This window comes from Crassostrea angulata, chromosome 5 (genome assembly GCF_025612915.1).
Source record: "Crassostrea angulata isolate pt1a10 chromosome 5, ASM2561291v2, whole genome shotgun sequence".
NCBI classification, from domain to species: domain Eukaryota; kingdom Metazoa; phylum Mollusca; class Bivalvia; order Ostreida; family Ostreidae; genus Magallana; species Magallana angulata.
Window position 1 is genome coordinate 61,601,558 of NC_069115.1, and position 12,291 is coordinate 61,613,848.

The 12,291-nt window shown below is 29.9% G+C and overlaps 1 protein-coding gene across 1 annotated transcript; it reads left to right on the forward strand.

The window, feature by feature from the left end:
- The first annotated feature begins 2,285 nt into the window (after window positions 1-2,285).
- On the forward strand, window positions 2,286-10,832 carry LOC128184803 (microfibril-associated glycoprotein 4-like). Its single transcript, XM_052854391.1, has 7 exons — window positions 2,286-2,595; window positions 5,468-5,558; window positions 6,781-6,862; window positions 7,027-7,139; window positions 7,336-7,432; window positions 7,590-7,754; window positions 10,492-10,832. The coding sequence occupies exons 1-7, from the start codon at window positions 2,354-2,356 to the stop codon at window positions 10,734-10,736; spliced, it is 1,035 nt and encodes a 344-aa protein (XP_052710351.1). The 5' UTR covers window positions 2,286-2,353; the 3' UTR covers window positions 10,737-10,832.
- The last annotated feature ends 1,459 nt before the right edge of the window (window positions 10,833-12,291 follow it).

A 12,291-nucleotide genomic window follows, 5' to 3' on the forward strand; every position in this document is an offset into this window, starting at 1 on the left:
GGGGTTTCCCCAACTATTTTCGACTCAAAAGAGTCTAATGTTTATATTATAATATGTGACTTATTGTAAACTGATGTAAAATTCACACAATTAACGCACAACAAATAACTTTTGAAAGAAGTTTTATAAAACCTTTTTTTCTAAATCAATTGGGCGATATCATATATCTTGAATTTTTACCGGGTGGTAAATCTCTGGTGAGGGCTTATCTTAAAAGGTGTGAGAGCCTCCGGAGTTTGCATTCTACCTGTGTTTGTGAACGCTGCTTATCTCTATATACACGAAGAAAATTAATACCAGTAAATAAATAATTTATCTAAATTGATCTTCGTTGGAATATCTTACAGTTACAAATGTCTACATAAAGTGATTTTAGACGGATTTGTATGACTAGCTGAACTGTATGTCCTACTAGGGTGGTATATACGTCCCTGGTTCTACATTAAATTTTATGTCGGTCTAATTAATTAATTAAAAAAAAAATAATTGCTACGAAAAACATGCAGTCAATAAGAATTTGCATTGCGAAAGAGCAATGTTACAATGACGAGATGTTTACCTACTCGTTCACCAAATTCTGATTGTCTGTATCACCAGTCAATAAAGATTTTAGTACACGAGTATCGCATACGTTTACTTTATAAAGAAACTTAAATATATTTTGAAGCTGCTTCCCTTTATGGAATTTATCAGGTCAGGCGTACAAGCGTACGAGGAGTTAGTTTCCTTGAGCAATTGTTTTTCGAGGTCAATTTGATCGAATTGCCTGACGTCATGACGTCAGACATATCTACGGTTTGCGAAGATCGGAAAGAAAGACTGAAATGGCTTATTAAATCTGCATGTTCCGTTTATGCATTTATGAACAGCAGCAACAAACAATTATAATTGATTTCTTCGAAGATAGCCTAGTTAATGTCAGACAATTTTTTTTGTATGCTATAAAATGATTACTTCTGGAATATCTAAAAATCCATGCCTGCAATGGACGAATTTTGTTAAGTTGGGCAAGCTTTTTAAAAAGCGTTAATTTCACAATCTGTTTAAAAGGATTCTGCAAACCAGTTTACCCTAAAAATTAGTCTTTTCATACAATTTCAAGCGCATGAAAAACTAACATCATCGTTTTCTTATTCGAGTAATTCGACTGCTTCATTGAAAGTCTAAACGATGTAACGATGTATCGAAGAAAAGGATTGAGGAACTAATTATAATAAGCTTAAAATATCATATAGAAGTGTCAGTACACAAAGTAAAAACTCAGTATTCAGATTCAAAATGCACAGCTTTGTTGTTTACAAAGTCGCTGTCCGTAGAAAACATAAGTTATTTTGTTATAAAAGAAAATTTTTTTTATTATGTATCATTATCCCATTATTCCTGAAAGACTCAATTGTTATACAACCTACAGTTTGAAAAATTTAAAATTCACTTTAATTTAAATACAAAATATATTAGATATGCAGAATACGGTTAATAATTCAATCTATTTAGTAATTCGACAAGCATTTAACCCTAGATTTATGTGTCAAAACAAACCAATATTTGGTATCGTTTTTAATGAATGAATCTGAAACTTTATTTGAATAGAAACAATCTATGGATGTTTTGGAAGTGCAAATGTAATAAACAATTCCTGTAATTCATTAATAATGGAGTGTAAAACGTAAATCAATAGAATTCACGTGAATCTTGAAGAACATGTATAGTACAATGAATTTCAGCTTGCAAATCAAATGAAAGTTTTGATGCCTATTTTTAATAGGCCTGAAACGCTATAAGGAAATAAAAAAAAATTGTTATCTTACGATAAAATAAATACAGACCTTTATTTAGATGTTTGTTTACATAATTATCCTTTTTAAAAATATAAAAAATATATATAAAATATGTGTTTATATAAAAAAGAGCATGCAGAATATCATACATATCTATGTAAATACCAGATAAAGAATAATTTTCACTTTACTAACTAAGGTGTCATTGGACATCTTTTCATTTTTTGTTTCTGATATAAAATATTATCAATTATTTTTGTACATGGATAAAAAATATACCATACGATAGATCACATTTCTAACAGAAGTTTTTGAATTTATTGACATAAAACTTGTACAATGGTGTGCTAATAATGTACATAAATTTATCCTTAATAACCAATGACATGCATAATTAATAAACAGTAAACCTCGTTAATAATAAACAGTATTTGTTTTCGGAGCCGATGTTTCGATAAAATTGGATGTCGCAGAATAAACAATCAAACCTAATTTTTCACACCCTGATAAGGAGCACAGCTCCACAAGAAATAATATTGTAAACTGACCATCAGGACTTAGAGTAGATAATAGCAATGCTCTTAAATATTTTGATGCAATGCGTTTTTGTTGGTACATGTTACCTTTTATCAATTGTTATTTCATGTGGAACATTTAAAACCGGCTTGTTTTCCTTCTACGGGTGGCAAGATCATCTGAATTTTTCATCGGAACAAAGAACAGTAATTTATGGAGCAAGTGATTTTGAAGCAACACCTATATTTTGTGCTATCAACTGTGCTCAAAACAGAACTTGTATTATGTTCTACATTTGCAGGTATTTATCTAACTTGAACATGTTTATTTTGAAAGTTATAACAAACAGTATTTACAAACCTTCTTGAATGTGAATGATTTGTAATTAAAAAGAAACCTTCAGAAACAATTCTCATAGAGCAACAAGAAATTTATACTTTATGTCTGCCAAACAAATTTAGCCGATTTACATCCGAACCGATGAATTCTTGGCAGCTTGGTTTTTGTGATTTTCGTACGATTCTATTCCTATCCTATGTAGCTATACTGCCATAACAATATAAAGTTAAGTTGTGTTTTATGCGTAAAATCAAGTACATAAAAATACCAAGAATGTCTCCCCCTAATTACCAAACTATTTTCAATATTTTTTAAAATAAACAATCATTAAAATCAATTTAAGGATGGTTGACTTATTAATTGTTACAATAGTGAATTTTCAGGAAAGGTTTATACGAGTAAGAGATATCAAAATCAAAAATTTTAAAAAAAAATCGAATTAGATTTTTAGTGAAGACCGTTTCTAAAATTGTTTATATTACTTCTCTTTTTCAATTGAACATTACGGGAAAAGGCATTCATTAAGAGAAAAAATACCTTTGTTTAAATTCTGCTTTTCTATCTAAATTGAAAATGATACTTATATATAGTAATTTGAATTAACGTCATTTAAAAATGACCATGTTATCGACTTCATATTTAAGGTAGCACACGCCAAAGTACGGTGTGTCGTTAGTTTTCTCTAATATTTCCTAAAATGAACATGCACAAACCCTTAGAAGAATGTTTATGTACACTATTTTGAGTTTGAATAATGAAACAAAAAAACTGTCAAAGTGTGTCTATTTCTAGTACCAGTATTGAAGCGGATTGGAATCCAAAAGATATTTTCACTTGCTCAAACTCTGTTAAATAATTTAAGTGCATGTTATAAGTAATGTAAGCTTACGTAAAACCTGGGGCTCGGAACATAAAGCATGCTAAGATTTTGGCTTAAGTAGGGTCATAAGTAGGACTGAGGCGGAATCTTTGGACCTACGTAAGTCCTGCTTAAGTATGTCTTATACCGTAACATAAAGCAAACTTACCAATGTCCTAGCTAAGTCATGTGTATGTTTAAAAGTATAAACATATTTTTCATTTCCTTTGTCGAATTTGAATGTATTGGTAATAAAATCATATTTTTATAGATACACGTGCATGACATTTTTGATATTAGATGGGGGTAGATGTAAATGTACATACACAACATTCAAGGTGACATTAGTATATATACGTTTGTACCTAAAATTTTAAACATAACTCAAAGCGATAAATATCGGGCAATATATTCAGGTTATTGTTGTTGCTTCTGTTTTGACGAATATTTACTATTTTAGTCGTTCTCGAAGACTGCATGTGGGGTAATATCGCGAGGCCGTAAGAACTTGATATAATTATATATACTCTGTCCCAAGATATCCTGGATTCACATTTTGCTTAATATTTATAAATACCTTAGGGTTCAAACGATGTTCATTCAAAAGTATGAAAAATTTCCAAGATTTCTCAGTCGAAACGCCACAATGCTAGAAAATGTGATGTTTACGGAGATTTTGTATTGCAGCAAGCCCGGATGATAACGTTGAAAAATTGCGCGAAGTATTTCGAGTGTATTCCGAATGGAGAAAAGATGTAAACATTCCCCATTATAAATCTTTATAAATAAAGTTTATATATGCAGTTACTTCTTGTAAACCGACCATTACGTGTTTAAAACCTATTTAGCAGTCCACATGCACCACTGGTTTATGGAAAATATTTATATCAATCAAATCAAAAAATTTATACTGATGAGTATTATGATATTTATTCTGTGTAAATATCAAAATGTGATTAATAATCTGTAATCATATGTTGAATTGAAATAATTAACAATAAGTCTTCTAAATGTGTGAAAACATTACTTAAGACATACTTAAGTCACCTCTATCGGCCGCCTAAGTTGTGGGTAAATTGTCCTTGCTAACCACTCTTCTAGTTATGAACTTAAGTCTAAGAATAAACATAAGTCCTACTTAAGCACTGTCTTAGACTGAAGTACCCTTTATGTTACGAGCCCCTGCTTTAGAACTGCGACTTTCATTTAAGGTATTTGTGCTGAGAAAACCCTGAGTGACAGTTAGGTTTGCACTGAAAAACTCTTCGAAATTCTTATGTTGGCACTGAGGGTACTGAGGAAACCCTCAAATTGCGTCATAAGCAATTATTCATTGAGTTTTAGTAGTTGTTTGTAATATTTGGAAATTTCAATTCGATTTTCATATTTACATTAACTCTTTTAGGTGAACAATATATCTGCTCAAATCAAATTAGGTTAGTCTTCCTTAAGTGGGTCGAGCGGGGGGGGGGGGGGGGGTTACGTTAAAATATTTTGCATTTTATACTTTGTTTTTATATCAGTGTTGCTTGAAATTACAATTATCTCTTCGTTATAAAAACGATATTATATTATTAAATTATATTTTGGTGTAAAGGTTTATTTCAAATATAACTACTTATATCTAATAACACGTTTTTGTAAAATATTATTTTGAAGTAAGTATAGAAACGACAACGTTGCTCGCATTTCTTTCTTTGTTTCCAATAATAAGAACTAATAATTAGTAAAAGGGGAACACAATTTAAACTGTCTTTTTTCTGAATTACACTGAATGACAAATCGGCAATAATACCAGTGGTTGTAAAAAAAAATATTGTCAATATGGCAGTATTTAAAACCCTACACTTCACCAAATATGAGTATCATATGCACATTAAAACGTAATGAAAGAGGTATAGTGTTTATGTACAGAAATAATAAACCCCTTGATTTTATTCTGCCTAGCTGTTGCATGAATATCTCTTTTTTACAGCCTCAGCGGCCACAATATGTGTGTTTTATCCTCTCTCTATGATCAGAATACAAACCAAAATGAATCAATGCCATGCATTGCATATAAACTTGTAAGTAGATGAGTTTTATTTATTCATTAAAAAAAATATATATGTATAAATGAAATGAGGTGCATATTTGTCAAAAATATCGTTTCACTATCATCCAACATATGTTGCTTACAAGGATAACAAAAATGGTGTGATTTATCTATATAATTATGTGTAACTTTAAGAATGACATCAATCTAGCATATGGTTGGTTGAAATTAAGTTAATTTTTATGAATGAATTAGATTTGTTAACATAACTTCATATGTTTAGGCGTTTGTAATTGAAGACAATTTGCAATATATGTTGTTTATCAGCAATGCAAGTAAAATAGATAATTGATTTATTTTTACCCATCTACAATTTAAATAAATCGTTCTTCAATCATTCACAATGGCAATACTATACCATTAAAAAGAAAAAAAAATATCTATAATTTTTTTCTATAAAATCTTAAGAAAATGAACCCTATGACGATTACAACATTATTTGCCATTGACTGATTATGGGTTTACATTCAATGACATTATTTTTTTTCTTCTTAACTGAAACATATATAGATGTAATTTTTTTTAATGATTGTATAATTAAATTTTGATATATTATTTTAATCGAATGTTTTTGCTTTTTGTTTTTGTTTGATTTTTTGTTTCTCTATGTGTGTATGTGTGTGTTTTTCTTCTTCTTTCTTGTTATGAATCATTTCACAGTCCACTTTGGATTTATTTGTATTTTCGAAATTTTCAAACGTCGCCTTAGTATTATAGTGTATCATGTAAGTATAGTACTTTACATGTTAGACTATAACAACTAATTAAATTCATTGAATCAATAAATAATATAACCTCAGTTTTTATTGTTCGCAATGTACCGAAAATCTACATTTGATCATCTGTTCCCACTATTTCAATTAATGATAAATGCTATTAAATGAGAATGAGCATTTAAGTTCAACATTTGTTCCATAACACGCGTTTTATACTTTTTGTTGTTCTTTTGACAGATGAAAGTCATCAAGTGTTCTTTGGTTTCTTTTTGATAATAACAGGAAACTAAGCATAACTATAGCAAGATCATCACTATTTCAAAAGATAATAAACATGGTTGAAATCATAATAAAATTACAAAGCTTTATGCGCAAAGAGATGTATGTTGGTGTATCTTCACGAACGTTCAGTATGTGAATAATTAATTTGATTGCTCATACAATATTTTGCTTTTTTCATACTTAATCGATTTTTAGAAAAAAGACTGCGACATTGATCATGTGTATAATAGACACAACAACGTGTGCGTGAAGTGTTCTCCATACTGCGAATACAAAGGTAAGAAAGATCTTATTAAAGAATTGAAATAGTAGGATTGAAATCGTTCATTGTTCTGATTGTTGTTTGTAATCTAATTGTTTTATTTTTTCCTTGTTTCACCTCTTTACTTATTTTTAATTATACAAATAAAAATCAGGCCACGCCATGTTATTCTAAACTAGACTGTGAAGACGTTAAGCTTATCCACGGTTCCACTGGACTGTACTCTCTGTCGCTAGGAGGCAGCACCGTACCTGTTTGGTGCGACATGGACACGGATAATGGCGGCTGGATTGTAAGGACATCCCCTTGTATTACCTAATACATACATTCTATCACACTTTATTCCTCGAATGTTATGACAACGTAAAAAATTTAACTAATTGAAAATATATAGTTATATTTCTAATGATTGCTTAATTTGAACCATTAATGCTCTATATGCATAGTGTATGATTATTGGTATGTCGTGCTATTATCTATCTTTTTAGGTAATACAGCGTAGAATAAACGGATCTGTAGATTTTTATAGAGGTTGGGATGACTACAAAATGGGTTTTGGTGACCCAAGTGGCGAATACTGGATAGGTGATGTTTTTTTTCTTTCTTGTCCAAATAGTTTTTTTTTTACACCTGTAATAATGTCAAAAAATCAACAAAATTCTTTTTTTTTTTTCAATTTAAAATTTCGTCACATGGTGAAATGTCCTTAATGTCTAAAAGTTTTACTCTCTTTTGCCAACAGGGCTTCAAAATCTTCATGAAATTACCAGCCAGGGTAAATTTATTCTACGAATTGATATGGAGTTCTCTTCACAGAATTACTATGCCAGATATTCGGACTTTTTCATTCAGTCTGAGAATAGCAGTTTTCGTTTGAACTTTTCCGCTTTTTTGGGAGGCAATGCAGGTGAGTAAAAAAAATATATATTGTGATTTATTTTATTACGGGCCCCAAAAAGGCGGTCCGTTATTTGATATACATTTAAATATTGTAACTGCGTTTCTGCAGGATAGTTTTTTAAAATAGAATTATTATTATGCTTAACTGTAAAAATTTTAAGAAAATTTGCATGTAAAATATGCCCTTTAAAAAATATTACATATTTTGGGGTTTTTTTTTTGTTTTACTCATAAATGTAAAAAAAGGTCATAGACTGTCGTGTTAGGCGAGTTTTTATCGAGACTTTAAAGGGACTTGGACACGATTTGACTTAAAATTTTAAAATTTTATTTTTCCATTTTCAAAGTTTATTCTGATAAAGATGGAAGTTTAGAATGCTATGTCAAAATTTGAGAGTCAAATATCAAGTTATAAGTAAGTTACAGAGTTCATAATTCTTTTTTGTGTAAACAAAGCTCGAATTTGGTCATTTTTACAAATGTGTTGTATTGGTGTAAGTTTCAATCAAAAGTATCTTTCAATTGTTAAGAATGGTATTTATGAAGATACTGAATTAATTTAAATTGTTTTTACATGTCATTTTGTCTAAGAAATGGTAATTCACTTCAATACATTTTTTGTAAACAACTATAAGACTCGAGCTTTGTTTACATTACAACCAATTCTTACCTCTGTATCTCGCTTGTAACTTGACTTTAACATTCAATATTTTGGTCAATTATTGAAAATGCACCAGTAAACAATTTTATACCTAAAAAATAAAAATAACATTTTTGATCTCAAATCGTGTCCAAGTCCCTTTAATATATTCGGAAAATTTCGAGTTGTTCATTATTTTCAAAACAATGTAGCGGGATCGGTATACGGGACATACTAAAGACCTTAAATACTAAAGACCTGAGTGACACGAACTTTCATATAAATGATTTTTTTGAATTTCTGTGTGCGCCGTCAAATAAAATGACTGTGTGTGTATTTATTATACATGTATTTTCATTGGAAATAAGGTAGAAAAATATCATGAAATGACATCCATATCAATTATTTACGCAAAAATATGAAAGAGCTGAAAATTTCAGCGAACCTGAATTATTTATAATTCTTTTGAAAACCTCATGCAATTAAATAACCATCATAATATTCATACACTGAAGTGTAGAAAAGATTTATAATTCCATTTGGGGAAAAGATACCAGGCTTATTTTTTAACTTAGAAATTGTGCAGATTCTACCGGATGAGTTTGATCTTACATGTACCTTTAAAATTATCCATTTCTATTTTATAATGTGGTCCCTTGAAATCATATACACTAATGCATTAAGTTTTAATTCAAAACAATGCAACACAAAATTTTAAAAAGTTTGAAATATTCATAATCTCTAAGAGAATAATGAATTGAATTTTGTATTTGAATAATGTACGAATCAATGTGTTCTCCATTACTTTAAACTATGGCAATGATCATACAATTACCGTTAGAAATACCTATAGAAACAAACTTGATTCTATAATAAAAGTAAAATTTTAAACTTCAAAACGTGTTGCTGAAAATATATTAAAAATTACTATAAAAATTAGTACAACCAATTCGTTACTTTCTTCTCTGTTGTGTGTTTTGTGTATACAATCAATTATATTTTTTGCAGCCAATTTGACGCTTGCGTCAATATGATATCTTGTACTTGTGTCTGTGATTTATCATGAGATGAATCAATAGAACATGCACACAATGGTAATTTACAAGCGTATTTTACGGTAGATATACTGTGGTCGGAGCGTCGACTTTGTAATAATGCCGCTTGTATGATAATGTCAAGGTTTAAAATATATTGTTTTAAACCATGTTAAAATATTTAATTAATTTATTATTTAATCATAATACATGTAATACCTTTTTGATTTTAGCACATCTTCTGTTTCAGAAGATATAATGAAGTGATTCTAGTTTAGAACCTACTTTGAAATCAGGCCTTATTGAAATTATTTGGGTTTTTTTATTTTACACACAAGATTTTTTTTCTTTCTTTATTTGATTCATTTCTAAATTCTAAATGCTGTTATCAGTATTAAACATTGCAATATTTTGATTGGTTCAATTTGGCCTTGATGTACATGTATGGGGAGGTCTAAAGAAGGCTGTTCCTGCTGCCTAATCCCATTCAATATATACATTATCTTTATTACAATATAACAATATACATTATCTTTTTTTAACGACATAAACGTAAAAATAACATAGGTTAATTCGAAGGAAAACACGTATGCATGTTGCTTGAACATCCTTTGTGATAAAGCTTCTGTAAAAAGAATGAAAAGTGGTTGTGATATTAGATCTACTTCTATTTAGTGATTAAACATTCCATTTTAACATTGATTTTTTTTCTACATGACGAGCCCGATTAGACTCTATTTCTTTATTACCTGTCGATTTCAATTATAACAAACTTTAAACTACATAGCATCATTTACGTTTAAATACTCCAATCGTATCGAAAAAAAAACGGGCAGAATGACTGCCGAACTGACAGAAGTACGGAAATGAAACTTGTAACCCCCCCCCCCTCACCCCCGGATCATATGTAGTGGACTAATATTAAGACATCTTTGTATATAAGACAGTAAAGCGAGTACGGTGAATAATAGTTGTGAAGGGGCAATGCGCATCACGATGCATATCTACTTATTGTTTGTACTCACAAATTTTTATCATCTTAAACAGTATTTGATTTATGTATTGTACAGGTGATAGTTTATCTTTACATAATGGACGGCCTTTTTCAACATTTGACCGAGATAATGATGATGGACCCCGCAGTTTAAACTGTGCTATTGAATTCTGTGGTGCCTGGTGGTACGCAGGGTGCCATGAATCCAACCTGAATGGACTTTATCAGAATACTACGTACGGCAAAGGGATTAACTGGAAATCAATAACTGGTCACTACCAGTCTTTGTCCTATGTAGAAATGAAAATTAAGCGGTCATAAAGTACACAAGAAATCGTGTCGACGACTTGAAGACAAAGGGAGTTTGATGCAATAGAATCATCGTGGTGACGCTGCAAAATCAAAATTTAGAATATGAATGGATAAAAAAACATTACACTTGTACATAGTTTTTTGACGCTACAAATGTTTTCTTTAAAAATGTATAATTTACGGTTCCACAGTTCCTAAATGACGAAGTTGTGTACAATATTGCATTCTTTAACATTATTGCCTTAAAAGTTAAATTGAAATTGACAACAATATATAATTTGTTTAAATAAATGTACACATTTTACTACAATTCAAAGAAAAATTTTGTTTTAGCGATGATATATTTGTGATAAACCATCATAAAAGAGACAGTATGATATACAGTTTGCATTTTATGTGCAGAAAGCGTTTTAACTGTTGTTTTGCAACACCAAATAGACAGGTGACGTATTTTGTTTATTGTCCAAAATGAAACCATTACAATTGAACGTAAATACAAAATTGTCACTGTTTGATACACATATTGGTAGCATAGTACATTAAGGTTGTGAATTATGGGGACAGCACCCAGTAAGTGAATTAGAAAGTACACATTTAGATTTTTGTAAGAAATTATTATGTGTTATGAAAAGTGTTACATCAATGATGGTATATTTTGAATTGGGGTGTAAATCACTGCAGTTGGATAGAAATTATAGAATGTTGAAATATTGGATAAAATTAAAGAATATTGATAATTGTATTTTAAGCAATATATACCAAGATATGGTAAATGAATGTGAAACACAGTTAGCCTCTAATTGTTGGCTCTCATACATAAAACAATTGATTAACAAATTACGTTTTCGATATATATGGAACTGTAAAGAACAATTTAATGAACATGTATTCCTACTCGAAGTGAAGCAGAGGTTGACCGACATGTTTATACAAGAGGGTCATGGCTACTTTGAAAATTCCCCCATATGTATAATGTAAAAGCACTTTCGAAATTCGAAGTACAAGAATATTTAACAAAACCAATACCAACTGTATATGTACAATTTATAAGTTAATACCGTTTATCCTCTCATCAACTCGAGATTGAGCGTGGCAGATTTTATAATCTCCATAGAAATGAGAGAGTTTGTAAACTATGTTCACTATCACAGATTGGAGATGAGTTTCATTTTATTTTGATATGTCCATTTTATAAGGAAATAAGAAAGTTGTATGTAAAAAATATTATTATGAAAAGCCTTCTGTCCTTAAACTTATTGAATTACGTACTTTCAACAAAGAATATCAAAGAGTTGTGCAATTTGGGAAAATACCTATATAAATGCTCAAAATTACGATAAAATTAGTCTTTAAACTTATTCAATTACTTTCAACAAAGAATATCAAAGAGTTGTGCAATTTTGGAAAATACCTATATAAATGCTCAAAATTTCGATAAAATTATAACTATTGTTTTTGTTTTGAGGATATACTCTTCATTATCCTGTTTACTTTTGTCATGCACATTTCGCAGACTGCTATGTGCACACGCAGTCTAGTACAAGATTACGATGGTCTTTCTTTT

What these genes read in the sequence shown, in the direction of transcription:
- LOC128184803 (XM_052854391.1), top strand. Translation starts at nt 2,354, where the DNA reads ATGCTCTTAAATATTTTGATGCAATGCGTTTTTGTTGGTACATGTTAC. An exon ending in TCCATACTGCGAATACAAAG is followed by an intron (nt 6,863 to 7,026) that starts GTAAGAAAGATC and finishes ATTCTAAACTAG; the next exon opens with ACTGTGAAGACGTTAAGCTT. An exon ending in AAGTGGCGAATACTGGATAG is followed by an intron (nt 7,433 to 7,589) that starts GTGATGTTTTTT and finishes TTTTGCCAACAG; the next exon opens with GGCTTCAAAATCTTCATGAA.